The 27,923-nt window shown below is 44.6% G+C and overlaps 1 protein-coding gene and 1 long non-coding RNA gene across 2 annotated transcripts in view; one reads left to right on the forward strand and one right to left on the reverse strand.

Annotated features, from left to right (window-relative positions):
* LOC143771480 (uncharacterized) overlaps positions 1 to 27,923 on the forward strand; it is a 254,353-nt gene that overhangs the window by 221,489 nt on the left and 4,941 nt on the right. The gene's annotated exons all lie outside the window — the stretch shown is intronic.
* Positions 6 to 27,362, reverse strand: LOC143786868 (uncharacterized). Its single transcript, XM_077275926.1, has 5 exons — positions 27,328 to 27,362; positions 25,363 to 25,469; positions 3,316 to 3,387; positions 430 to 497; positions 6 to 215 (listed from the first exon to the last, which is right to left on the reverse strand). Exons 2-5 carry the CDS (start codon positions 25,391 to 25,393, stop codon positions 6 to 8), a joined length of 381 nt encoding a protein of 126 aa, XP_077132041.1. The 5' UTR covers positions 25,394 to 25,469; positions 27,328 to 27,362.

Genomic DNA, 27,923 nt, shown 5'->3' on the forward strand with positions numbered 1-27,923 from the left:
AGGATTCATCTTCCATCGGCCGGGTTTCTTTCTCTCCCACTTTCCTGCTGCATGTCATGATTTATCTCCTCAGCGTTGTCTCTGGAGCACAGATCGCAATTAGAGGAGACATGCTGGTCAGTTCTGGGCTGCAGGACTGAGTCTAACTTTTTCAGGATGGAAAACAGGAGCTGTGTAAAACACTTCTTCTTCACATGCTGCCCAGGCCACGCCCCCTCCAAAAAAAATGTTGATTTTTGATTATCTGGAATCCTTTTGGGTCAATTTTCTTGTACATTCTACTGCAACATAATTTTTTGAGTGCCGAAGTTAATACCTAATCTTATTGTATCTATTTACTTCTGAGCACCACCGATCAGACAGTGGAGCACCCATTCTCTACTATAACATAAAGAAACACCACAAAAAAGTCAAAGAATATTAACTTACATGCTGCGAGGAGAAATGGTCAAAATAGAGTTTTGTAGATTCAGAAAGTTCCAGTTCTATTACAGAAACTAGGAAGATAATTTTCATTTTTATTACCTTTTGCAGGGTAAAAAATATAAATGTGAATTTCAAGGCATCATAACTTTATGCATAATACATGATAACATTTGCATCGTGAATACAAAGCACATACAAGGAGATAGTTTTATATATTTAATGGAATTTTGATAATAAATTGTAATAGCATAACCTAGCTAAATCAGATCCCCAGCTTTGTGCTGATGAAAGGTAAACACTCCAAATGGAGTGTCTGGTTTGGCTTTTTTATCCTATGTCATGTGAAAAGACCCATTAAAGCAGAGGTTTCAAACTGCATTCCTCAAGGGCCGTAAACAGGTCACGTTTTTCAGGATTTCCTTGTACTGCACAGGTGATAATGTAATCACCTACATACATAATGATTACAGCAGCTTGTGCAATGCTATGGAAATCTTGAAAACACGCATGGTTTGCGGCCCTCGAGGAATGCAGTTTGAGACCCCTGCATTAAAGGTTTAAAATTTACTTTAAGTATTGATAGTCCAATAGGTGGCACTAGAGTTCTAGTCCTGTTCCTCTCTGAAAATGTTATTTGCATATTTAAATTTCCACAGGAGCATTGCATGGCTTATACGCCGGCTTAGCACTTTCCATAAGGAGAAATTGTTCCTCCACACTACATATCTGTACCTGCACCTCCAGTATGAACAGGTCCCTACCTGTTCCATCATAAACCACATCAACCAGTCCTGTGTTCTCTGCCGTGCCTTCCAATCCAGTGTTCCTGCCAGTCCTGCCGTTCCTGCAATGCCTTCCAGTCCTGTGTTCCTGCCGTCCTAGCCAGTCCTGTGTTTCCTGCCGTTCCTGCCAGTCTTGTGTTCCTGCCAGCCCTGTGTTCTCTGCCATGTCTCTGCCAGCCCTGTGTTCTCTGCCATGTCTCTGCCAGCCCTGTGTTCTCTGCCGTGTCTCTGCCAGCCCTGTGTTCTCTGCCGTTTCTCTGCCAGCCCTGTGTCTCAGCCGTGCCAGCCTACTCGTCTGAGTTTCAGCCGTGCTCTTCTGCCAGTCCTGCCTGATGCCCGCACCAATCCTGGTGTTCCTGTCTCCCAAGTGAAATCAGCAGCCACAGCCAGACACCACCCTGGAGTAGCACCTGGCAGCTGCCTGCTGCACAAGCCTGACCTCACCATCAGAGGCTCCAGTGAAAACCCAGGCAGCTGTCATAGTCACGCCCCTTCCAGGGTAGTCTGGTTTGTGGCACAGTGGGGCCACAAACCCCCCAAGCTCACGCCCACCAGTCAGGGCGTGAGCGTGACAGAAATGTTCCCCCTTAAAGACACTGAGAGGTTTTTCTTACAGCCAAATCAGACTTTCTGCTTTGCACAGATGAGGGGAAAACACCCTGAAACACGTGTCTGCAAATGGAGTATTTGATTTGACTTCTTAAGGTACCTTCACACGAAACGACTTTGTAACGATATCGCTAGCGATCCGTGACGTTGCAGCGTCCTCGCTAGCGATATCGTTTAGTTTGACACGCAGCAGCGATCAGGATCCTGCTGTGATGTCGCTGGTCGCTGAATAAAGTCCAGAACTTTATTTGGTCGTCCGATCGCCGTGTATCGTTGTGTTTGAAAGCAAAAGCAACGATACCAGCGATGTTTTACACTGGTAACCAGGGTAAACATCGGGTTACCAAGTGCAGGGCCGCGCTTAGTAACCCGATGTTTACCCTGGTTACCAGCGTAAAAGTAAAAAAAACAAACAGTACATACTCACCTGCGCGTCCCCTGCCGTCTGCTTCCTGACATTACTGAGCGCCGGCCCTAAAGTGAAAGTGAAAGCACAGCGGTGACGTCACCGCTGTGCTGTTAGGGCCGGAGCTCAGTCAGTGTCAGGAAGCAGATGCTGGGGGACGCGCAGGTGAGCATGTACTGTTTGTTTTTTTTACTTTTACGCTGGTAACCAGGGTAAACATCGGGTTACTAAGCGTGGCCCTGCGCTTAGCAACCCGATGTTTTCCCTGGTTACCCGGGGACCTCGGCATCGTTGGTCGCTGGAGAGCGGTCTGTGTGACAGCTCCCCAGCGATCAAACAGCGACGCTGCAGCGATCGGCATCGTTGTCGCTATCGCTGCAGCGTCGCTTCGTGTGAAGGTACCTTTATACTAAGTCATTTTACGAGGACCTTTAAGGCGTTGATATTGACTTTTAGGATTATGACCCCAATAGGTGGGATCGAAGTTCAAGTCCACTCTCAAGAGGTTATTTACAATAGCATAACCAGGCATCCATCTATTTACAAGATGATTTTAAACTGAATAAATTATTTACTAATTTTGCCCTTTATGTTGACAAAGTGAATTCATGAAATTCTAGAGAGAAACTTTTGACTGAATTTTCTGATGATTCTTTTAAGATGGTATTCGACCAAATGGAAGGAGGCTAAACAGAATACCAGTAGTTGGGGAAACGATAACTTCTTTTCGTGATTGCCTGAATGGTCTGTTAATACAGTAATGATTTTTCCCAGGATCAGGGTAATTTAGTTGCTTTCAAGCTGTGAGGAATGTATTTTTTGTTTGAGGTGTAAATATACCTTGGTTCATTAGGAGAGTACATATTACACTAAGGATGTGATAGCCGAGCTTAGGATGTTAATATTTAATTTGAGTTTGCACAATCTGTTCTGCTTGTTAGAGTATTCCATGCAAAGGCTTTTCAGAATGCTGAGCGCTGCAGTTTTCCACCTAAATACAAGCCAAACTATTGATTTTTAAAATGCTGATCATGAGCAGACTTCGGGCATGGTTATATATCGTCATGAGCAGAATGAATACAGCATCTCTACCTTTTCCTTTGGCTCGGTGGCTTCCGGTGTCCTTTATTAATCTGCCACGCTGATATTGTGCTTCTATGATCTCTGCCATTAGAGGAGAAGATGCAAGTGTCACAGGGAGTTTTACATTCCTTCGGAATTAATTCCATTAAAACCCACTTACGTTTACAACTCTTGTCTCTGGTTTTAAAGCCCTAATAAGTCACACCGCAGTAGAGGTGAAAGTGGCAGAATCCCAGATAGTGCTTAATTTCAGTTCAGCAATAAAAGAAATCTTCAGAGTCAGTAGGTTTTAGATGCTTAACCATATAATAATCTAACAAGTGGTTATGACTCTAGGTTATACTTATAAAGGTAAATTGACAATTATTGTATAATGTCAAATATAGTTAAAACATCCATCACAAACTATGTAACAGCTACAATCCCTTACTGATGAAACGCAGTATTTAGTATTTAGTTTACCACTATTTATTCTATATAATAGCATATATAGATAGGTTTATTGAGGTCAGTAGAAATGTAGTAGCACATATAACTTGATGTCCTATGAAAGAATTGCACCGTATTGCATTGTATCACTTCTTTCATTGCAGTTATGAATAGTAAATTACTCCTACTGTAAATTAATATTACATACAGTCATGCTGTCGTAAGTTAAAACCTGCTAAAAGAATAATAGCTATCTACAAATGCAACTAAAAAGGTGGCCAAATGAAGGCAGTCTATAAGTCCCACTGGTTCATCACAGTGGGAGGGAGTATCACTGATGTACAGTTGTGCTCAAAAGTTTACATATCCCGACAGAATTTCTGCCTTCTTGGCCTTTTTTCAGAGAAAGTGAATAACAACAAACCATTAATGGTTAGTGGTTGAGTGAAGCCATTTATTGTCAAACTACTGTGTTTTCTCTTTTGAAATCATAATGATAACCCAAAACATCCAAATGACCCTGATCAAAAGTTTACATACCCTGGTGATTTTGGCCTGATAACATGCACAGAAATTGACAAAAATGGGTTTGAATGGCTACTAAAGGTAACATCCTCACCTGTGACCTGTTTGCTTATAATCAGTGTGTGTGCATAAAAGCTGAGTGAGTTTCTGGGATCCAGACAGACTCTTGCATCTATCATCCAGCCACTGATGTTTCTGGATTGTGAGTCATGGGGAAAGCTAAAGAATTGTTAATGGATCTACGGGAAAAGGTAGTTGAACTGTAAAAAACAGGACAGGGATACAAAAAGATATCCAAGGAATTGATAATGCCAGTCAGCAGCGTTCAAACTGTGATTGACAAATGGAAAATCAGTGGCTCTGTAAAAACAACACCAAGGTCAGGTAGACCAACAAAAGTGTCATCCACAACTGCCAGGAAAATTGTTCGGGATGCAAAGAAAACCCACAAATAACATCAGCTGAAATACAGAACTCTCTGAAAACTAGTGGTGTGATTGTTTCAAGAAGCACAATAAAGAGGCACTTGAAGAAAAATGGGCTGCATTGTCGAGTCACTAGAAGAAAGCCATTACTGAGCAAATGCCACAAAGTATCTACAATATGCAAAACAGCACAGAGATGAGCCTTAAATCTTCTAGATCAAGATAATTTGGAGTGATGAGACCAAAATTGAACTTTTTGTCCACAACCACAAACATTACATTTGGGGAGAGGTCAACAAGGCATATGATGAAAGGAACACCATTTCTACTATAAAGCACGAAGGTGGATCGCTGATATTTTGGGGATGGGTGAGCTTAAAGGCACATGACATGTGGTCAAAGTTGAAGGAAAGATGAATGCAGCACGTTATCAGCAAATACTGGAGGCAAATTTGCACTCATCAGCCTGTAAGCTGCTCATGGGGCGTACTTGGACATTCCAACATGACAATGATCCAAAAAACAAGGCCAAGTCGACCTGTCATTGGCTACAGCAGCACAAAGTGAAGGTTCTAGAGTGGCCATCTCAGTCTCCTGACCTCAATATCATTGAGACACTCTGGGGAGATCCAAGCATGCAGTTCATGTTAGACAGCCCAGGAATTTAGAGGAACTGGAGGCTTTTTGCCAAGAAGAGTGGGCAGCTTTACCATCTGAGAATATAAAGAACCTCATCCAAAACTACCACAAAATACTTCAATCTGTCATTGATGTTAGAGGGGGCAAAACATGGTATTAAGATGTGGGGTATGTGTGAAGAAACCTAAAGTTATGCAACATCTGAATGCAAAGGTAAAACAACATGTAAAGAGTCTTTTTTGTCCTGAAGAGGTCCTTGCAGGAGCAACCTCCACTAAGTGGGGAATGGAATAACAGTTAACCCATTTTAACTTCTTTGCTTTGTCCCCAGGTGCAGTCGGGGCACACAATCCATAAAGAAACTTTTTGCACCAGCTGTTTTTGGGAGGGCTAAAAACCAGTAAAAAGGCTCTCATAAGCCATGGAGTCTCTCTTATTACGTAGTACAAATCCATCTCTATGGAGCTACACACGCAAAGTCACTCCAATTTAGATAAGTAGTGAGCAACTGGTCCCAGTAACGAGCAGGTAAATGTTCCTTGGTCGCTCGTTCGGATTTCCGCAGAGCAGGCACTTCTCTTTCTTATTGGGTGGATGTAGGAACTATGTCAGAATCCTCTAACAGAGAATGAGGCACTGGCAGCATAAACTGAAGACAGGGCACATGAAGCCAAACAAACAGTGTGGTGGGGGTTCTGGAAATCTCTTCTGGTACAATAGGGTTAGAAACAGGCAGGACCGGAACTTACTGGGGTATGCAAATCTTGATTTGGCTACGATGGACCACCTTTTCTCATTGAGTTTCCTCTCTGACATTTTTATACACTTCCACCCCTGAGAATGGGATACTGGTGATGACATAAGGGTATGATTCCCACTGGTCATCAAGTTTGGGGGAGCGGTGGTTCTTTTTAGCCCAGACTCTGTCTCCTACTTGTAAGGGTTTCGCATTGGCTCTTGCATTGAAATCATCCTCCTGCCTTTGGCGGACAGCTTTCATTTGGTCTTCCACAATTTCGTTAGCTGCTTGGAGACGTCTTCAGTGGTCTACCACCCAATCTGACTGTGTTAGGGAATTAGAGTGATCTTCCACTTGAACATTTAGCTGAAAGTCTGCAGGCAGTTTCCCTGGAGAGCCAAACATCAGGTAATATGGAGTTTAACTGGTGGAGCAGTGGGTGGTGTTGTTATACAGGTAAGTTAACTCTTGGAGCAACTCAGGCCATTCTTGCCTTTCTTTGGCTGGAACATTTTTAACATGTCAATCAAAGTTTTATTCATCCTTTCACAGTCCATTGCATTGGGAATGATACGCAGTTGTACAAAGTTTCTTGCAGCCATAGAGTGCACACAGTTCTTAAAAAGCTGACTCAAATGCAGGACCTTGATCTGTCAGGATCTGCTCGGGGTATCCATAAGGCCTTACAAAATGTTTCCAAAATACTGTGGCAGTGATCCAGGCAGTCTGATCTCTGACAGGCACAGCCACAACAAATTTAGTGTATTGATCGATAATGGTCAGAGAATAGACGCATCCAGTTCGACAGGGTTGCAATTTCACATGGTCAAGGGCAACGAGCTCCAGAGGATGGTGGGTTTCAATGGGATGCAGTGGGACTCTTGATCCATACCTTCTCGGCTACTTAGAGTACATGAAAATCATTCTCTGCACCATTTCTCAATGTCTTGGCGCATTCCTATCCATTAGAATCATTCTCGGATGGTCATCTCAGTCTTTTGGCAGCCAAAGTGTCCTGATTGGTTGTGGTAAGCCTCTAGGATGAGGCCAGCATCTTGTCTGGGCACGACTACTTGAAACACTCTATCGTGAATGTGGGGGATAACGGTGTATCAAACAAGCACTCCTTTGTGGAACTGCAGATGTTTTTTCCGTTGCCATAATCAACAGAGTTCTGCATCAGATTGTTTGCTTGTTGCCCACGGGCATTTGTGAGGGTCTAGAGTCTGGCAACTCCATTAGGGTAACTCACCGTGAATTTGAGGCTTGGTTCAGAAACTGGGTTCCTTTTGACTCTCCGCACATTCTGTTTGGTAACATAGGAATAGAAAGTATGCATTTCTACTTCTTCCCTCTCGTCTTCATCATAACGGGGTGTTTCTGTTGGGGGCAACCTGGACAGGACATCAGCATTGGTATTTGATCGGCCTGCTTGGTACTTCAGGACAAATTGGTAGTAAGCCAAGCGAGAAGCCCATCTCTGTTCAGGGGCTCCAAGTTTAGCAGTCTGTAACTGGGACAATGAGTTATTGTCACTGAAAGCAATGAAGGGGGTTGCAGCCAAGTGATACTTAAATTTTTTAGTGACAGCCCACACTAATGCAAGGAATTCCAACTTAAACGAACTGTAGTTCTGATCTTTTTCTCAGTTGGCCAGAGGGATCTGCTGGCATAAGCTATAACTTTTTCTTTGCCATCTTGGACCTGAGCTAGCACTGCACCTAGTCCCAGGTAGCTGGCATCTGTATACCTTTATTTAATCATATGAACATATATTTTAACATCATATAAGAATAAAAAGAATAAATAAGAAACAATAAACAGTGATTAAAAAGAACAAAGGAACAGAAATCAGAGTCGGATATCGAGGTTTTCTAAGTATGCAATAACATTGTCATTTCCAGTATAGAAATCATTCTTGTCACCAGTGTAAGATCTGAGGGGACATTCCTCGACAATGTGCTGAATCTGCATACAGGTGGAAGGGGATATTGTAGTCTGGGTAGGCAAAGATTGGAGCTTCAGATAACTTCCTCTTCAGTTCTTGGAAGGACTGTTCTAGCTCTGGAGTCCATTGAATAGAGGGGCTTTTGTACATCTTCCGGCACGGTTCTCCATTTAGGAGGTCTTGTAATGGGACAGCGATCCGAGTAGTGAAGTTTTTGATGAATCTTCTGTAGTAGCTAGCAAATCTGAGGAATCCACAAACTTCTTTAATGGTAGTTGGGATAGGCCAGTTTTTTACCACAGCAATTTTCTCAACATCTGGAATAACTCATTCTGCACTAGGGTTGAGCGACTTTCATTTTTTTAAGATCGAGTAGGGTTTTGGGAAACCCGATTTTGTCCAGAGTCGAGTCGAGTGCAGTCGGCCGATTATCGCTAAAAGTCGGGGATCGACCGAAACACGAAACCCAATGCAAGTCAATGGGGAAGCATAGTCGGCAGTGAGTGGAGGCCAGGAAAACACCTACAGTGCCCATTTTAATGCCAAAAACATCCATTCTTGTTTCTGAAGCTTGCCAATCTTAATTAACTGTATAATAATAGTTGGGCATAGGGAATTGGGGGAAAGTTGTGGGGGGAGTAGGGCTGGCTCAAGTTTTTCGTGGGCCCAGGAAATGCGGACTACGTCACGGCGGTGTTGCAGGGAAAGGTAAGTATTTAAAAGTTGCAAGTGCTGTGATCCTGAGCAAGCAGGGGGGGCCCACTCGTTCGCATTGCCACTGGCACAGGGCCCCTCAAAGTACGGCGGTGTGTTTGCATGGCGGGGGCGCCTCCCACCAGCAGCGACACTTTTGCGTACTCTGAGGGGCCCTGTGCCAGTGACGTCGCCAACGAGTATGCCCCCCCACCTGATGAAGGAACCTGCACTTTCATCTGCACCTTCCTCTTTGTCCCTGTGTAAGGTGGTATAACATGCGGGAAGGGGAACCTTACTTTCAGCAGGGACAGATTCTGGCTGTGTAGAGTACAAGGGGAATGTAGTGGTCTAGGTCAATGTACCAGCAGACTCATTTAGCAGTGGCTGGGCAATGGGCAGGATGAGGAGGAAACAGATATAGGGCCAAAGAATAAAGTAGGCTACATGCAGTTCAAAATTGGTAACAGGACTAAACAGGCGGCATTGCTTTGTTCAGTGGAGTAGCAAACCCAAGAGCAGCAGACACTGTTTCAAGGGCCTAACCACACTAGTAGGCCAAATGCAGTTTAATATCTGATAGTATAGGGCGAAAGCCAGAATGTGGAAGCTCAGCTTTGTTCAGTTGAGGACAACACCAGGGAGGGGCAGACACCTTTAGTAGGCCGGAAAAGCCTATTGCATTTTTTAAAATGGTAATTTGGAGCAGAAGGTTGAAGCTCAGCTTTATTTAGTTGAGGGCAACACCAGGGAGGGGCAGAAGCCGTTAGTAGGCCCTAACCACCATTTTTTTTTTTTTTTAAAACCACTTAATGAGAGCCGGAAGGTTGAAGCTCAGCTTTATTTAGTTGAGGACAACACCAGGGAGGGGCAGAAGCCGTTAGTAGGCCCTAACCACCATTTTTTTTTTAAAACCACATAATGAGAGCCGGAAGGTTGAAGCTCAGCTTTATTTAGTTGAGGACAACACCAGGGAGGGGCAGAAGCCGTTAGTAGGCCCTAACCACCATTTTTTTTTTAAAACCACTTAATGAGAGCCGGAAGGTTGAAGCTCAGCTTTATTTAGTTGAGGACAACACCAGGGAGGGGCAGAAGCCGTTAGTAGGCCCTAACCACCATTTTTTTTTTTTTTAAAACCACATAATGAGAGCCGGAAGGTTGAAGCTCAGCTTTATTTAGTTGAGGACAACACCAGGGAGGGGCAGAAGCCGTTAGTAGGCCCTAACCACCATTTTTTTTTTAAAACCACTTAATGAGAGCCGGAAGGTTGAAGCTCAGCTTTATTTAGTTGAGGACAACACCAGGGAGGGGCAGAAGCCGTTAGTAGGCCCTAACCACCATTTTTTTTTTAAAACCACTTAATGAGAGCCGGAAGGTTGAAGCTCAGCTTTATTTAGTTGAGGACAACACCAGGGAGGGGCAGAAGCCGTTAGTAGGCCCTAACCACCATTTTTTTTTTTTAAACCACATAATGAGAGCCGGAAGGTTGAAGCTCAGCTTTATTTAGTTGAGGACAACACCAGGGAGGGGCAGAAGCCGTTAGTAGGCCCTAACCACCAATTTTTTTTTTTTTAAAACCACTTAATGAGAGCCGGAAGGTTGAAGCTCAGCTTTATTTAGTTGAGGACAACACCAGGGAGGGGCAGAAGCCGTTAGTAGGCCCTAACCACCATTTTTTTTTAAAAACCACTTAATGAGAGCCGGAAGGTTGAAGCTCAGCTTTATTTAGTTGAGGACAACACCAGGGAGGGGCAGAAGCCGTTAGTAGGCCCTAACCACCATTTTTTTTTTTAAAACCACATAATGAGAGCCGGAAGGTTGAAGCTCAGCTTTATTTAGTTGAGGACAACACCAGGGAGGGGCAGAAGCCGTTAGTAGGCCCTAACCACCATTTTTTTTTTTTTTAAAACCACTTAATGAGAGCCGGAAGGTTGAAGCTCAGCTTTATTTAGTTGAGGACAACACCAGGGAGGGGCAGAAGCCGTTAGTAGGCCCTAACCACCATTTTTTTTTTTTTTAAAACCACTTAATGAGAGCCGGAAGGTTGAAGCTCAGCTTTATTTAGTTGAGGACAACACCAGGGAGGGGCAGAAGCCGTTAGTAGGCCCTAACCACCATTTTTTTTTTTTAAACCACATAATGAGAGCCGGAAGGTTGAAGCTCAGCTTTATTTAGTTGAGGACAACACCAGGGAGGGGCAGAAGCCGTTAGTAGGCCCTAACCACCATTTTTTTTTTTAAAACCACATAATGAGAGCCGGAAGGTTGAAGCTCAGCTTTATTTAGTTGAGGGCAACACCAGGGAGGGGCAGAAGCCGTTAGTAGGCCCTAACCAAAGTTGAAGGCCAAATGCAGTTTAATTTCTGATACTATAGGCCGAAAGCCAGAAGGTGGAAGTTCCGATTTAGACAGTGGAGGACAATTTGAATTAGGGACTGCAGACAGACTTAGTAGGCTGTCCCCTGTGGACCATGCATCCACCACATTAACCCATTGCGCCGTAATGGACACGTAATCTTCCGTGGCCATGCCTACAGGTCCATGCGTCTGTTGTCAGGTGCACCTTTGTACTCACAGATTGCCAGAGTGCATGGACAATGCGGTCTTCTACATGCTGGTGGAGGGTTGGGATGGCTTTTCTCGCAAAAGAAGTGTCGACTGGTTAGCTTGTAGCGTGGTACAGCGTAGTCCATCATGGCCTTATTAATAGTAAATAAAATATATAACTAGGCTCTATGAACTTTTAAATAGGTTCCAGGGGTACACGGGCAGCATTGGTGTGGTCAGTGGAGGAGTATTGCAAGTAGGGGCTGCAGACAGGCTATCAAAGGCCTAAAATAACAAACAGTAGGCAGTCATGGCAGTTTTACATCGGTTACATGGATACACAGGCAGGCACTCCAGGCAGCATTGTGCTCAGTGGAGGAGTATTGCAAGTAGGGGCCGCAGACAGGCTATCAAAGGCCTAAAATAACAAACAGTAGGCAGTCATGGCAGTTTTACATCGGTTACATGGATACACAGGCAGGCACTCCAGGCAGCATTGTGGTCAGTGGAGGAGTATTGCAAGTAGGGGCCGCAGACAGGCTATCAAAGGCCTAAAATAACAAACAGTAGGCAGTCATGGCAGTTTTACATCGGTTACATGGATACACAGGCAGCTAGGTGGTGAGTGGAGGAGTATTTAAAGTAAGGACCGCAGACAGGCTATCAAAGGCCTAACATAACAAACAATAGGCTCATGGCAGTTTTACAGCGGTTACATGGATACACGGGCAGGCAGCTTGGTGGTGAGTGGAGGAGTATTTAAAGTATGGACCGCAGACAGGCTTCGAAGGCCTAACACAATAAAATGGGCTGGCTGTAGGCACTTTAAAATTGGTTCCAGGGGTACACGGGCAGCAGTGGTCTGGTCAGTGGAGGACTAGTGGAAGTATGGACCGCAGACAGGCTTCGAAGGCCTAACACAATAAAATGGGCTGGCTGTAGGCACTTTAAAATTGGTTCCAGGGGTACACGGGCAGCAGTGGTCTGGTCAGTGGAGGCCTAGTGGAAGGAGGGACCGCAGACAGGCTTCGAAGGCCTAACACAATAAAATGGGCTGGCTGTAGGCACTTTAAAATTGGTTCCAGGGGTACACGGGCAGCAGTGGTCTGGTCAGTGGAGGACTAGTGGAAGTATGGACCGCAGACAGGCTTCGAAGGCCTAACACAATAAAATGGGCTGGCTGTAGGCACTTTAAAATTGGTTCCAGGGGTACACGGGCAGCAGTGGTCTGGTCAGTGGAGGCCTAGTGGAAGGAGGGACCGCAGACAGGCTTCGAAGGCCTAACACAATAAAATGGGCTGGCTGTAGGCACTTTAAAATTGGTTCCAGGGGTACACGGGCAGCAGTGGTCTGGTCAGTGGAGGACTAGTGGAAGGAGGGAGCGCAGAAAGGCTTCAAAGGCCTAAAATAACAAACAATAGGCTCATGGCAGTTTTACAGCGGTTACATGGATACACGGGCAGGCAGCTTGGTGGTCAGTGGAGGAGTAGGGACCGCAGACAGGCTATCAAAGGCCTAAAATAACAAACAATAGGCTCATGGCAGTTTTACAGCGGTTACATGGATACACGGGCAGGCAGCTTGGTGCTGAGTGGAGGAGTAGTGCAAGGAGTGTCTGTCCCAGTACTCCCAAAATATAAATAGATGTTAATGTCTCGCAAAACAACCAAAACAAAAAAAAAGATGGCATACTTAGGTACAGGGGTGGGCTCATCTGCTGTGTTTCTGACATAGTAATTTGGCAGTAACTATTTAATGGTGCCAATATAGGACACAGACACAGACTACTTTAAGTTGCATCATAGATGTCTACAAATTTGTATTGTCAGTGCCAGACATTGAATGATGTCAGCGAATAGACTAAAGATTGGTGGAGCTGTGCGACATAATTTTGCACGTAGTAGAGCCCAGTTTGAGCTGGGGTAGGGGGGAACTCTCTTGAGGCCGGCGGGACCGCCCCAGGGCCACTCATGTTACAACGGTGTGTCTGACGTTGGGTGCGCACCACCACCGCCAGAGACACTACATTGTACTATGAGGGACCCAGTAGCAATGCCGTCAACCAAAAGCGAGCACACCCACCTCTTCAGACAAACAGCAGTCTCACGGGTGCTTGCGCCAAGTCGCGATACCACGGCCCCGTGTGGGGAGTTTGGCCATTTAGGGAGGTGTAAACATGTCGTATGCTGTACAATCTGCAGCAGCAAATTAGACATTAGAAAAGTAATTCACAGGCAAGAGCTTTTCATAGGAAAGCTAGGTGTCGGCCGGGCAAGGTGGGGCAAAAGATTTTGAAATCCAGTTGTGGTTCATTTTAATGAATGTTAGATCGTCAACATTTTGGGTAGCCAGACGAGTCCTTTTTTCGGTTAATATTGACCCTGCAGCACTGAATACTCTTTCTGATAGGACACTTGCTGCCGGGCAAGCAAGCTCCTGCAATGCATATTCTGCCAATTCTGGCCAGGTGTCTAATTTGGAGGCCCAGTAATCAAATGGGAATGACGGTTGAGGGAGAACATCGATAAGGGATGAAAAATAGTTAGTAACCATACTGGACAAATGTTGTCTCCTGTCACTTTCAATTGATGCAGCAGTACCTGTCCGGTCTGCGGTCATAGCAAAATCACTCCACAACCTGGTCAGAAAACCCCTCTGTCCAACGCCACTTCTGATGTGTGCACCCCTAACACTCCTAGTCTGCTGCCCCCTGGAGCTCGTGTGAGAACGATCACGTGCGCTGTGTGCTGGGAATGCCTGAAGCAAACGGTCAACAAGAGTTGATTGTTTGGTTGCTAATATTAGTTCCAAGTTCTCATGTGGCATAATATTTTGCAATTTGCCTTTATAGCGTGGATCAAGGAGGCAGGCCAACCAGTAATCGTCATCGTTCATCATTTTCGTAATGCGTGTGTCCCTTTGTAGGATACGTAAGGCATAATCCGCCATGTGGGCCAAAGTTCCACTTGTCAAATCTCCGGTTGTGATTGGTTGAGGGGCAGTTGCAGGCAAATCTACGTCACTTGTGTCCCTCAAAAAACCAGAACCCGGCCGTGACACGCAACCAATTTCCTGTGCCCCCGTGAAAGTTTCCGCATTAAAAATATACTCATCCCCATCATCCTCCTCGTCCTCCACCTCCTCTTCGCCCGCTACCTCGTCCTGTACACTGCCCTGACCAGACAATGGCTGACTGTCATCAAGGCTTCCCTCTTCCTCTGGTGCAGACGCCTGCTCCTTTATGTGCGTCAAACTTTGCATCAGCAGACGCATTAGGGGGATGCTCATGCTTATTACGGCGTTGTCTGCACTAACCAGCCGTGTGCATTCCTCAAAACACTGAAGGACTTGACACATGTCTTGTATCTTCGACCACTGCACACCTGACAACTCCATGTCTGCCATCCTACTGCCTGCCCGTGTATCCTCCCACAAATAAATAACAGCACGCCTCTGTTCGCACAGTCTCTGAAGCATGTGCAGTGTTGAGTTCCACCTTGTTGCAACGTCTATGATTAGGCGATGCTGGGGAAGGTTCAAAGACCGCTGATAGGTCTGCATACGGCTGGCGTGTACAGGCGAACGTCGGATATGTGAGCAAAGTGCACGCACTTTGAGGAGCAGGTCGGAGAACCCAGGATAAGTTTTCAATAAGCACTGCACCACCAGGTTTAAGGTGTGAGCCAGGCAAGGAATGTGTTTCAGTTGGGAAAGGGAGATGGCAGCCATGAAATTCCTTCCGTTATCACTCACTACCTTGCCTGCCTCAAGATCTACTGTGCCCAGCCACGACTGCGTTTCTTGTTGCAAGAACTCGGACAGAACTTCCGCGGTGTGTCTGTTGTCGCCCAAACACTTCATAGCCAATACAGCCTGCTGACGCTTGGCAGTAGCTGGCCCATAATGGGACAACTGGTGTGCAACAGTGTCATCTGCCGATGGAGTGGTTGGCCGACTGCGTTCTGTGGAAGAGCTGTAGCTTCTGCAGGAGGACGAGGAGGAGGAGGAGGGGGTGCGAACGCCTACAGCCAACTGTTTCCTAGACCGTGGGCTAGGCACAACTGTCCCTAAATTGATGTCGCCTGTGGACCCTGCATCCACCACATTCACCCAGTGTGCCGTGATGGACACATAACGTCCCTGGCCATGCCTACTGGTCCATGCATCTGTAGTCAGGTGCACCTTTGTACTCACAGATTGCCTGAGTGCATGGACGATGCGCTGTTTAACATGCTGGTGCAGGGCTGGGATGGCTTTTCTGGAAAAAAAGTGTCGACTGGGTAGCTCGTATCGTGGTTCAGCGTACTCCATCAGGGCTTTGAAAGCTTCGCTTTCAACTAACCGGTAGGGCATCATCTCTAACGAGATTAGTCTAGCTATGTGGGCGTTAAAACCCTGTGTACGCGGATGCGAGGATAAGTACTTCCTTTTTCTAACCAGAGTCTCATGTAGGGTGAGCTGGACTGGAGAGCTGTAGATCGTGGAACTTTCGGGTGTGCCGGTGGACATGGCAGACTGAGAGACGGTTGGAGACGGTATTGTTTCCGCCGGTGCCCTACATGCAATATTTCCTCCTACAAAACTGGTGATTCCCTGACCCTGACTGCTTTTGGCTGGCAAAGAAACCTGCACAGATACTGCCGGTGGTGCGGAAAATGGTGGCCTTACAGTGACGGAAGGGATGTTGCGTTGCTGACTAGCTTCATTGGCCGAGGGTGCTACAACCTTGAGGGACGTTTGGTAGTTAGTCCAGGCTTGAGAATGCATGGTGGTTAAGTGTCTATGCATGCAACTAGTATTTAGACTTTTCAGATTCTGACCTCTGCTTAAGCTAGTTGAACATTTTTGACAGATGACTTTGCGCTGATCAGTTGGATGTTGTTTAAAAAAATGCCAGACTGCACTCTTCCTAGACTCTGATCCCTTTTCAGGGATTGCAGACTGAGCTTTAACCGGATGGCAACGCTGTGCTCCAACAGGTTTTGGCTTTGACACGCGTTTTGGTCCAGATACGGGCCCGGCAGATGGAACCTGTTGCGATGTTGATGCCTGCTGCGGCCCCTCCTCCACCTCCGCTTCTGAACTACTGCCGCCTGCACCCTGTTCCCCCAATGGCTGCCAATCGGGGTCAATAACTGGGTCATCTATTACCTCCTCTTCGAGCTCGTGTGCAACTTCGTCTGTGTCACTGTGTCGGTCGGTGGTATAGCGTTCGTGGCGGGGCAACATAGTCTCATCAGGGTCTGATTGTGGATCTGTACCCTGAGAGGGCAATGTGGTGGTCTGAGTCAAAGGAGCAGCATAGTACTCTGGCTGTGGCTGTGCATCAGTGCACTCCATGTCAGAATATACTTGTAATGGGCATGGCCTGTTAAATGTTTCACTTTCTAAGCCAGGGACGGTATGTGTAAAGAGCTCCATGGAGTGACCCGTTGTGTCGCCTGCTGCATCCTTCTCTCTTGTTGTAGTTTTTGCTGAGGAGGACAAGGAAGCGACTTGTCCCTGACCGTGAACATCCACAAGCGACGCGCTGCTTTTACATTTACCAGTTTCGGAAGAGGAGGCAAAAGAGCTAGAGGCTGAGTCTGCAATGTAAGCCAAAACTTGCTGTTGCTGCTCCGCCTTTAAAAGCGGTTTTCCTACTCCCAGAAAAGAGAGCGTTCGAGGCCTTGTGTAGCCTGACGACGAAACTGGCTCCACAGCTCCAGACTTAGGTGGAATATTTTTATCCCCACGACCACCTGATGCTCCACTACCACTACCATCATTACCAGCTGACAATGAACGCCCACGACGACCTCTTGCACCAGACTTCCTCATTGTTTTAAAATCTTAACCAAAGTAACTTTATTTGTTGCTATCAAACAACTTACACGGTGAGCTATAACTTCAGTATGATTTCAATATCCCTTAACAGGTTGGTGAGACCACAAGGAAAATCAGGCACAATGTTACACACTCTGTTTTCTGTGGCACAAAATCACAGAGATGACACACACGCAGGACTGTCACTCAAGCACTAATGTCAATATTAATCTCCCACCTAATTTATTTATTTTTTTTTCTCAGGGAGACTTTAGAAACCAAATAATATTAAAAAAAAAAAAAAAAAAGGCTTTCTATGGCCCACAATTAGAGAGAGAGAGGTGGCACAACCAGGAGTCAAGACTGGCGCACAAGCTGAAAGGGCAATATTACTCTCCCACTGTTTTTTATGTTTTTTTTGTTTTTTTCAGGGAGACTTTAGAAACCAAATAATATTAAAAAAACCAAAAAAAAAAAAGGCTTTCTATGGCCCACTGAATGAGAGGGAGAGAGGTGGCACACCCAGGAGTCAAGACTGGCACACAAGCTGAAAGGGCAATATTACTCTCCCACTGTTTTTTTATGTATTTTTTGTTTTTTCAGGGAGACTTTAGAAACCCAATAATATTTAAAAAAAAAAATAAATAGGCTTTCTATGGCCCACTGAATGAGAGGGAGAGAGGTGACACACCCAGGAGTCAAGACTGGCACACAAGCTGAAAGGGCAATATTACTCTCCCACTGTTTTTTTAGGTTTTTTTTTTTTTTTCAGGGAGAATTAGAAACCAAATAATATTAAAAAAAAAAAAAAAATAGGCTTTCTATGGCCCACTGAATGAAAGGGAGAGAGGTGGCACACCCAGGAGTCAAGACTGGCACACAAGCTGAAAGGGCAATATTACTCTCCCACTGTTTTTTTATGTATTTTTTGTTTTTTCAGGGAGACTTTAGAAACCCAATAATATTTAAAAAAAAAAATAAATAGGCTTTCTATGGCCCACTGAATGAGAGGGAGAGAGGTGGCACACCCAGGAGTCAAGACTGGCACACAAGCTGAAAGGGCAATATTACTCTCCCACTGTTTTTTTAGGTTTTTTTTTTTTTTTCAGGGAGAATTAGAAACCAAATAATATTAAAAAAAAAAAAAATAGGCTTTCTATGGCCCACTGAATGAAAGGGAGAGAGGTGGCACACCCAGGAGTCAAGACTGGCACACAAGCTGAAAGGGCAATATTACTCTCCCACTGTTTTTTTATGTATTTTTTGTTTTTTCAGGGAGACTTTAGAAACCCAATAATATTTAAAAAAAAAAATAAATAGGCTTTCTATGGCCCACTGAATGAGAGGGAGAGAGGTGGCACACCCAGGAGTCAAGACTGGCACACAAGCTGAAAGGGCAATATTACTCTCCCACTGTTTTTTTAGGTTTTTTTTTTTTTTTCAGGGAGAATTAGAAACCAAATAATATTAAAAAAAAAAAAAATAGGCTTTCTATGGCCCACTGAATGAAAGGGAGAGAGGTGGCACACCCAGGAGTCAAGACTGGCACACAAGCTGAAAGGGCAATATTACTCTCCCACTGTTTTTTTATGTATTTTTTGTTTTTTCAGGGAGACTTTAGAAACCCAATAATATTTAAAAAAAAAAATAAATAGGCTTTCTATGGCCCACTGAATGAGAGGGAGAGAGGTGGCACACCCAGGAGTCAAGACTGGCACACAAGCTGAAAGGGCAATATTACTCTCCCACTGTTTTTTTAGGTTTTTTTTTTTTTTTCAGGGAGAATTAGAAACCAAATAATATTAAAAAAAAAAAAAATAGGCTTTCTATGGCCCACTGAATGAAAGGGAGAGAGGTGGCACACCCAGGAGTCAAGACTGGCACACAAGCTGAAAGGGCAATATTACTCTCCCACTGTTTTTTTATGTATTTTTTGTTTTTTCAGGGAGACTTTAGAAACCCAATAATATTTAAAAAAAAAAATAAATAGGCTTTCTATGGCCCACTGAATGAGAGGGAGAGAGGTGGCACACCCAGGAGTCAAGACTGGCACACAAGCTGAAAGGGCAATATTACTCTCCCACTGTTTTTTTAGGTTTTTTTTTTTTTTTCAGGGAGAATTAGAAACCAAATAATATTAAAAAAAAAAAAATAGGCTTTCTATGGCCCACTGAATGAAAGGGAGAGAGGTGGCACACCCAGGAGTCAAGACTGGCACACAAGCTGAAAGGGCAATATTACTCTCCCACTGTTTTTTTATGTATTTTTTGTTTTTTCAGGGAGACTTTAGAAACCCAATAATATTTAAAAAAAAAAATAAATAGGCTTTCTATGGCCCACTGAATGAGAGGGAGAGAGGTGGCACACCCAGGAGTCAAGACTGGCACACAAGCTGAAAGGGCAATATTACTCTCCCACTGTTTTTTTAGGTTTTTTTTTTTTTTCAGGGAGACTTTAGAAACCAAATAATATTAAAAAAAAAAAAAAAAAAAAAAAAATAGGCTTGCTATAGCCCACTGAATGAGAGATAGCACACACAGCAGTGGCACACAAGCCCTTACTGAGGCCAATATTTTTCTCCCACTGATTGATGTAGTGTTTTTGTGTTGAGGTAGAATTTAGAACACAAATCACGGAAAAAATAAATAGGCTTTCTATGGCCCACTGAATGAAAGGGAGAGAGGTGGCACACCCAGGAGTCAAGACTGGCACACAAGCTGAAAGGGCAATATTACTCTCCCACTGTTTTTTTATGTATTTTTTGTTTTTTCAGGGAGACTTTAGAAACCCAATAATATTTTAAAAAAAAAAAAAGGCTTTCTATGGCCCACAATTAGAGAGAGAGAGGTGGCACAACCAGGAGTCAAGACTGGCGCACAAGCTGAAAGGGCAATATTACTCTCCCACTGTTTTTTATGTTTTTTTTTGTTTTTTTCAGGGAGACTTTAGAAACCAAATAATATTAAAAAAACCAAAAAAAAAAAAGGCTTTCTATGGCCCACTGAATGAGAGGGAGAGAGGTGGCACACCCAGGAGTCAAGACTGGCACACAAGCTGAAAGGGCAATATTACTCTCCCACTGTTTTTTTATGTATTTTTTGTTTTTTTCAGGGAGACTTTAGAAACCCAATAATATTTAAAAAAAAAAATAAATAGGCTTTCTATGGCCCACTGAATGAGAGGGAGAGAGGTGGCACACCCAGGAGTCAAGACTGGCACACAAGCTGAAAGGGCAATATTACTCTCCCACTGTTTTTTTAGGTTTTTTTTGTTTTTTCAGGGAGACTTTAGAAACCCAATAATATTTAAAAAAAAAAAAAAATAGGCTTTCTATGGCCCACTGAATGAAAGGGAGAGAGGTGGCACACCCAGGAGTCAAGACTGGCACACAAGCTGAAAGGGCAATATTACTCTCCCACTGTTTTTTTATGTATTTTTTGTTTTTTTCAGGGAGACTTTAGAAACCCAATAATATTAAAAAAAAAAAATAAATAGGCTTTCTATGGCCCACTGAATGAGAGGGAGAGAGGTGGCACACCCAGGAGTCAAGACTGGCACACAAGCTGAAAGGGCAATATTACTCTCCCACTGTTTTTTTAGGTTTTTTTTTTTTTTCAGGGAGACTTTTGAAACCAAATAATATTAAAAAAAAAAAAAAAAAAAAAATATAGGCTTGCTATAGCCCACTGAATGAGAGATAGCGCACACACAGCAGTGGCACACAAGCCCTGACTGAGGCCAATATTTTTCTCCCACTGATTGATGTAGTGTTTCTGTGTTGAGGTAGATTTTAGAACACAAATCACGGAAAAAATAAATAGGCTTTCTATGGCCCACTCAGTGAGAGATGGCACACACAGGGATGGCACTGTAGCAGAAATGCCAATCTTAATCTCCCACAAAAAAAAAACAAAAAAAAAAAAAAAACTGTCCTACAATTACTATCTCCCTGCAGTAATGTAAGCCAGGTATGGCAGGCAGCAATAGGAGTGGACTGATGCACAAATTAAATAAAAAGTGTGGACAAACAAAAAAGATAGCTGTGCAGAAAGGAAGGAACAAGAGGATATGTGCTTTGAAAAAAGCAGTTGGTTTCCACAGTGGCGTACACACAGCAATACAGCTATCACGGAGCCTTCTAGGGCAGCCCAATGAGCTACAGCGCTGAGGGGAAAAAAAAAAAAAAATAGCTTCCACTGTTCCTGCACACCGAAGGTGGTGTTGGACAGTGGAAATCGCTGCAGCACAAGCGGTTTGGTGGTTAGTGGACCCTGCCTAACGCTCTCCCTGCTTCTGATGAAGCGGCAGCAACCTGTCCCTAAGCTCAGATCAGCAGCAGTAAGATGGCGGTCGGCGGGAACGCCCCTTTATAGCCCCTGTGACGCCGCAGACAGCAAGCCAATCACTGCAATGCCCTTCTCTAAGATGGTGGGGACCAGGATCTATGTCATCACGCTGCCCACACTCTGCGTTCACCTTCATTGGCTGAGAAATGGCGCTTTTCGCGTCATTGAAACGCGACTTTGGCGCGAAAGTCGCGTACCGCATGGCCGACAAGCACAGGGGTCGGATCGGGTTTCATGAGACGCCGACTTAGCCAAAAGTCGGCGACTTTTGAAAATGATCGACCCGTTTCGCTCAACCCTATTCTGCACTAACTACATGCCCTAGATATTGGACCTTGGATTTTAGAAAATGGCATTTGGACGGTTTGAATTTCAAGCCATGCTCGGCTAGAACTTCAAAGACCTCAGCAAGATGCTGGGGATGTTCCTCGTAGGTTTTGGAATAGATGATTACATCATCTAAATACAGTAGCACAGTTTCAAAATTCTTGTGACCCAAGCAGCATTCCATGGGTCTCTGGAAGGTTCCAGGAGCATTGCACAGGCCGAAGGGCATGCAGTTAAATTCAACAAATCAATGGGGGTAATGAATGTGGTCTTCTCTTGGCCCTCTGGGGCCATTGGTACTTGCCAGTGTCCGCTGGTGAGATCTAGGGTGCAGAAATAGGCTGCCGATTTCATGGCAGTCAATGATTTTTCTATTCTGGCAGGAAGTATGCATATTTGTGGGTAAAGTTTGTGATAGTCAACAACAAAATGAATACTCCTATCCTTTTTGACAAGAACAATTGGTGCGGCCCAAGGACTGCGTCTGTTCTCAATCACATCAGCATCCTTCATTTCCTGTATCATCTTCTATATTGGCTGGTACATTGATGGAGGTATAGGTGTCACGACTCCCGGGTATTATTGCTGCCGGGAGAGCTGCACACAGCAGCAAGGGAGCTGAGCAAAATGCCAGGTTACTAACCAGGTAGCAAACAGGACCCGAACCTTGTGACGGAGTGGGAGGTGGTCGGGGGCGAAGCCAGATGACAGGGTGTAGAGAATAGATAAACACAGGAGAGTAGTCAAACAAGCCAAGATCTGAACCAGGAGATCACGAAGTATCAAAGGGGTGAAACAGGGGATTGTTAGAAGTGAAGCCAGAGGTCAGAAATCCAGAAGAACAAGCAAACAGAGTAATGCACAGAGAGCAAAGAAAACAATTGCAAACCGGGCACACACTCCAGGGGTCAGACACACAGACTAGAACAGAAAGTATAGCTGACAGCGAATCGTAGTCTGGAGTGAGTATAAATACCCCTCCCATATTGAAAGGAAGGCCAGTAAAATGAACCCTGAGAGAACAGGACATTAACCATGTCCTAGCCATTACAATAGGTCTGTACTTTTCTTTGATTGGAGAATGGGAACCAGTGGGAATTGGGTGCTCAATTGTACAGAATCTCCCTATCTCCCAGAGTCAAAGGTAAAATGGCTGAATATATGCTGATATTCATTGGCAACTCCAAGTACTCCATCTTTTTGCTCAAGGGGGGGTCTCTTCAGTGCCTATGTTGAGTTCGTGCCACCACTCCTTTTCAGCTTCTCTACTTGGGGAAGGTTTCACTTGGATAGAGCATTGGGATTCTTAAAGGATATCCTGGTAGGGCTGATCTCCCCTCTTGAATTAGTGAATTTCTAATGACTAACGAGAATGCAAAGTGTCTTCTGAATGGTTCTCTCTTTCATGGGGGACAAAGCACTAAGAGAGCAAGTCATGCCTTCAATCAGTTTGTCAAAACAATTTTGTAGTACATTCATCCCTAAAACTACAGGGGGGAATTCATTTTCTCCCATATCGACTACAATAAGGCCTTTTTCATGTAGTTCAGTTCTGCCAATTTTAAAATTAGCTGTCCAGTAGCCTACTTGAGGAACAGGCTGTCCATTACTAGCAATAATGTTGAGGTCAGTCAAAGTAATGTTTGCTAGCTGGTCTGTTTTCCAGTAACATTTATATTGTGGTAGCTGAATTGTGGTGAGTTGCAATCCAGTGTCTAGTAGTGCTGGGAAAGGGATACCATCTATTGTGATCGGAATGATAGGGCGATAGCCGACAAATTTCAGGCCCCAGTCAGGGTCATCTGGACCTAGGCATTGTTCTCCTGAGGGTTGGTCCTTGGCCGCAGGAAATTCCAGTTTAAAGACTGACATTCCCTTTCTATGTGACCACTACGACTGCATCTGCAGCAAATCAGTTGACCTAAAGAATCCAATCTGTTGGTAGGCTTCCTACCTGTCCGGTGTAACGAATGAAAGTGGAGGCACAGGTGTTGCAGTGCACATTCATTTATTTCAATTTTGTGGAACCACAGGACCACGATCCGAGATAAGTGCAGGGGGCATAAGTATGCGAGCCCCAGACACCCATAGTAAAACCCCTCGAACAGGGTCAGAATGTAATGCCCCGGGGAAGCAGGTGCTACCTACAGACAGAGCCCGGTCATTTGGAAGCTGGCCCAGCGATGCAGATATTCAGGCAGGGATAACAGATAGAGTAGTAGTAGTCAGATTACAGGTAGCTTAAGCAAGGGACAGAGCTGGCTCAGGCAATACTGTCATGGTCCTGGGTCCGGGTTGGTAGAACGGCTGGACCGGGTAGCAGTAGTAGAGGCAGTGCAGGTATCATTCCAGGTTCTGAGTAAAGAGTCACCAGTAGTCTGTGGAGAAAAACAGTACTAGCCATATACAAGGAGGACTCAGGCAAGGCACAGTAGAGCTCTGAGCAATTGGAACACTAAACCGGAAATTACCAACAGGATTCACTTGTTGCTCCGGTGTCCTCCCAATGGCAGAGGGGCCAGAAATAGCACACAGCATAACATGATTGGTTAATAGCATATTTTACAAAATGCGCCCTCTCTTTTTAAGAGACCGGGAGCACACACACACGCCCTCAGCACCATACCCAGGGAAGTGCTGGCCGCACACCTGGAAGCAGGAGGAAGGCCAGAGACCGCGGCAGGGCGCCAGGGAGCAGAGAGAGAACGGAAGCCCCGATGAGATACGGGAGTTGGCACAGGCATGGGCATAACATCTGGTAGTAGTTGTCTCTAGCACTGAAGGGTGGCACATTCAAGGACGGTTTCCTTGACTTTGGGCTGGATGCTTTAACTCCTATACTTCTTTGCATAGGAGTGCAAGACTTTTGGCTAATTCCGCAATTTGACTACGTATCTCTTCAGTAGACCTTTCTACCTGTTGGGGAGCACATTGAACAATAACAGGTTTGGCAGGAGCAAACACAGCACTTTCTTGGTCGTTGTGTTTGGACCCTTTATCCCTTGGACTCAATATTTTTATGACAGATTTTTTAAAATCCAGAAAATTACTATCAGGGTGTTGCAGTGCCAGCATTCTCAATTGTAACCTGGTAGTATCAGACATTACTCCTTCAATAAGTTGTTCCTTTAAAAATTTTATCAGCATTAACAGCTTCAGCGGGATCAGCTTGATTAAGGGCATACCTGGCTTCTTGTAAGCTGAGGGCAAAATCTCTTAAAGATTCATGGGACTGTTGTCTTTTCCTGAAGAATGTTATCTTTAACTCTGACAGGGTTTTGGTTTCAAATATAACTCATAATCTGTCTAGTATCTGCTTAGGAGTGTTCTTTATACTGGGAGGCCAAGACTTAACTTCCCTTAGTGCAGCGCCCCCTAGCTGACCAGTCAATATCTCTATTTTATTTGTGCAGGGCTCAGTGGGTACAGTCTGAACATTGCCTGCATTTTCTCTTTAAAGATTTTTAATGTGTGAGGTTCTCCACTGTAGCTGGGGAGCCAGGGTGCCCCAAAATAATAAGGCATTGTTAATAGCATTGCTTGAGCCATAGGAGTGGATGGGCTAGTCACTTCACTCTCCTCTTTTGAAGACATGTTTATAACACTGTATGTATAATGCAGTAATTCCTCGTACCTTTCTGGCGGCTGTATGTCTCTCCCCTCATTTTATGAGGTACAGTGGAGAAAATCTCAACTTCAGTTGCTTATGCCTGCAGGGCACCGACTTTATATACAAGATATCTGCACAACACAAAAGCACATTTTAAATCACAGGGTATTTCAGTCAAATCAGATCACAGTTCACAATAAAGCAGCCAATGGGAGGTGTAGTACAAATTCCTTACAGCAGTAAAGACTGACACTTTCTGAGGTAATTTTCTCTTCAACTTCCCTCAATATAAGCAATATTTATTTACTCAGTCTTCAACAAATATAAGGCACAGAGGATTCATCCTGTTCATGATGCCAAAATACTTGTGGCATAATCATGTGGTGTATGGCTGAGGGTTGTACTCCTGACAGGGTATGATGTATCTTATGGTGGCCAAGCTTTCTGTCAGGAGAAGAGTCTTTCCTTCTCAAATTACAAACACACAGGAAAATCCACAATACAATGTTTGCACAGTAACTGCCTCTAGGCAGAAGATGATGATGGTGGTAGTAGTTGGTGCATTTAAGCCCCAGTCATGAAGCAGCTGTAAGAATTTAAAACAGAAGTCTTTTTACCAAAGGTAATCAGGCAAATTATTATTTACAAACTGCAGGAAAGTGAGGTACAGGATTACACTCACGGTTGATGATTGCTGTGTAGGCAGGCAGATCTTAGTAACCTCTGGTTTTATTAAGTCTGAATATTTCTTCTTCAGCACTGTGCTCTGTTTCTGCCCTGCAGTAATTCTTCCTCCTAAAGGTGCAATGGTAGTCTTCCTCATATGAAGACTATTAACTCCTCTTATCATGTCAGTCCACTTTTTAAGCAAAGCAGGCAGGCAGAAGGTAGGGACGTATTTTTCAGACCATAAGAGGAAAGTGTTGGTGAGTCTTATGGTCTAAATGTAACATGTGGGGAGGGGGGGCAGCAGCAGAGTGGGATCAAACTCACAGGAGGCAGGAAAATGTCCCCACTGCAGGAATGCAGCGCTGGGGTCCCAATGATTAACGTGAAGTGAATATTCATTAGCCGCTTCCCCGCCCACCTGTCAGTGCGGAGCAGTGAGCGGGGAGCAGCAAATGAATATTCCATCACTTAAACAGCGGACCCACATGGTTTCCCCAGCGCAGGAGTCCTGCAGCGGCTGGGGAGATGTGTGTGTCTGGTGGAGGAGGGGGCAGGAGCAGGGTGCCACAGGAGGGATTGCCACATACCTGACAGCACAGCCCCGGCCGGGCTGTGCTGGATGCTGAGTGCTCCCTGCTTCGGCATAGGACTTGTGTGAGGTCACGAAGAGGGCGGGCTGGAGCATCACATGACCGCACAAAACCCTCCCTCTTCATTATGTCATCAGGTCCTGAAGACATGTACTAGAATATGCAAGCTTCTAATTACATGAGCTGTGGCGAGGCAGTAAGAGGACAGGCTCTGTGCTTCATGTGATGCTGCAGCTCTTCATTACTTCACCACAGCGTGGCTGGCTGTGGGACCAGCACAAGTAAGAATTAATTAAAATTACAATGCATAAAAATGTACTCTGCCACCTCTTTGATGAACTATAACTCCCAGCATGTCATAGGATCTGCAGGACATGCTGGTAGTTATAGTTCTCCTATGGGTTCTTAAAGCAGTACTCCAGGGTTATTTTTCAGTGCTGGAGTGGTGCTTTAAATATAAGCCCTGTGCCCCCATTCTTATACTCACCCTCCAGCATCTTCATATAGTACTTTACAGACACCACACTGGTCCCGCAGCACCATCTTCTACCCGTAGCTTCCAACATAATAACATACTATTATATATAATAACACCACATATAATAGTAAGTTATTTATGTTATTAAATATTTTACCACATTTTTTGCTTCGAATATTTTTTCCCTACTTTCCACCTGTAAAACCTGGATGTGTCTTATAGTCCAAAAGATACGGTAATTCCTTCACTTACAAAATGGCCTCCTCTTCTCAAGATGTCCAACCACCAACTGCCAATTCAAATTAAAACTCTCACAGGACTTGGCTCCTCCCACTTCTATATGACTGTAGAGCTGCAGTCATTGGCTGCCATCCCTGAAACGTTTTTCCAGAAGCTTTTGCATATTAAAACAGAGCTGGGTAACCTGACCAATACTGTGAGGAGAAGATTAACCCTTTTTGTGCTGCCTGTCAGCAGGTCTCACAATGTATTTAAAATGCACAGTCCACATAAAAATTCACAGCATTTATATTAAAACACACTACATATTTGATATCCCATAGAAATGGCCACTTTGTGGGATACCACACTTCAATGGAAGTCTTCAAACAGAAGCTGGACAGACATCTGTTTGAGATGGTATAGTGAATCCTGCATTAAGCAGGGGGTTGGACACGATGACTCTTGAGGTCCCTTCCCATTCTAACATTCTATGATTCTAAGTTCCAAAGAAATTCCTACAGGCTCAGAGTGTATCAGTTGTCAGAGCGAACTATCCTTCAACATTTGAATTAAATGAAATGCTATGGCAAGAAACCCAGGAGGACCCCACTGCTGACACAGAGACA

The sequence above is a fragment of the Ranitomeya variabilis genome, chromosome 1 (assembly GCF_051348905.1).
Source record: "Ranitomeya variabilis isolate aRanVar5 chromosome 1, aRanVar5.hap1, whole genome shotgun sequence".
NCBI lineage: Eukaryota > Metazoa > Chordata > Amphibia > Anura > Dendrobatidae > Ranitomeya > Ranitomeya variabilis.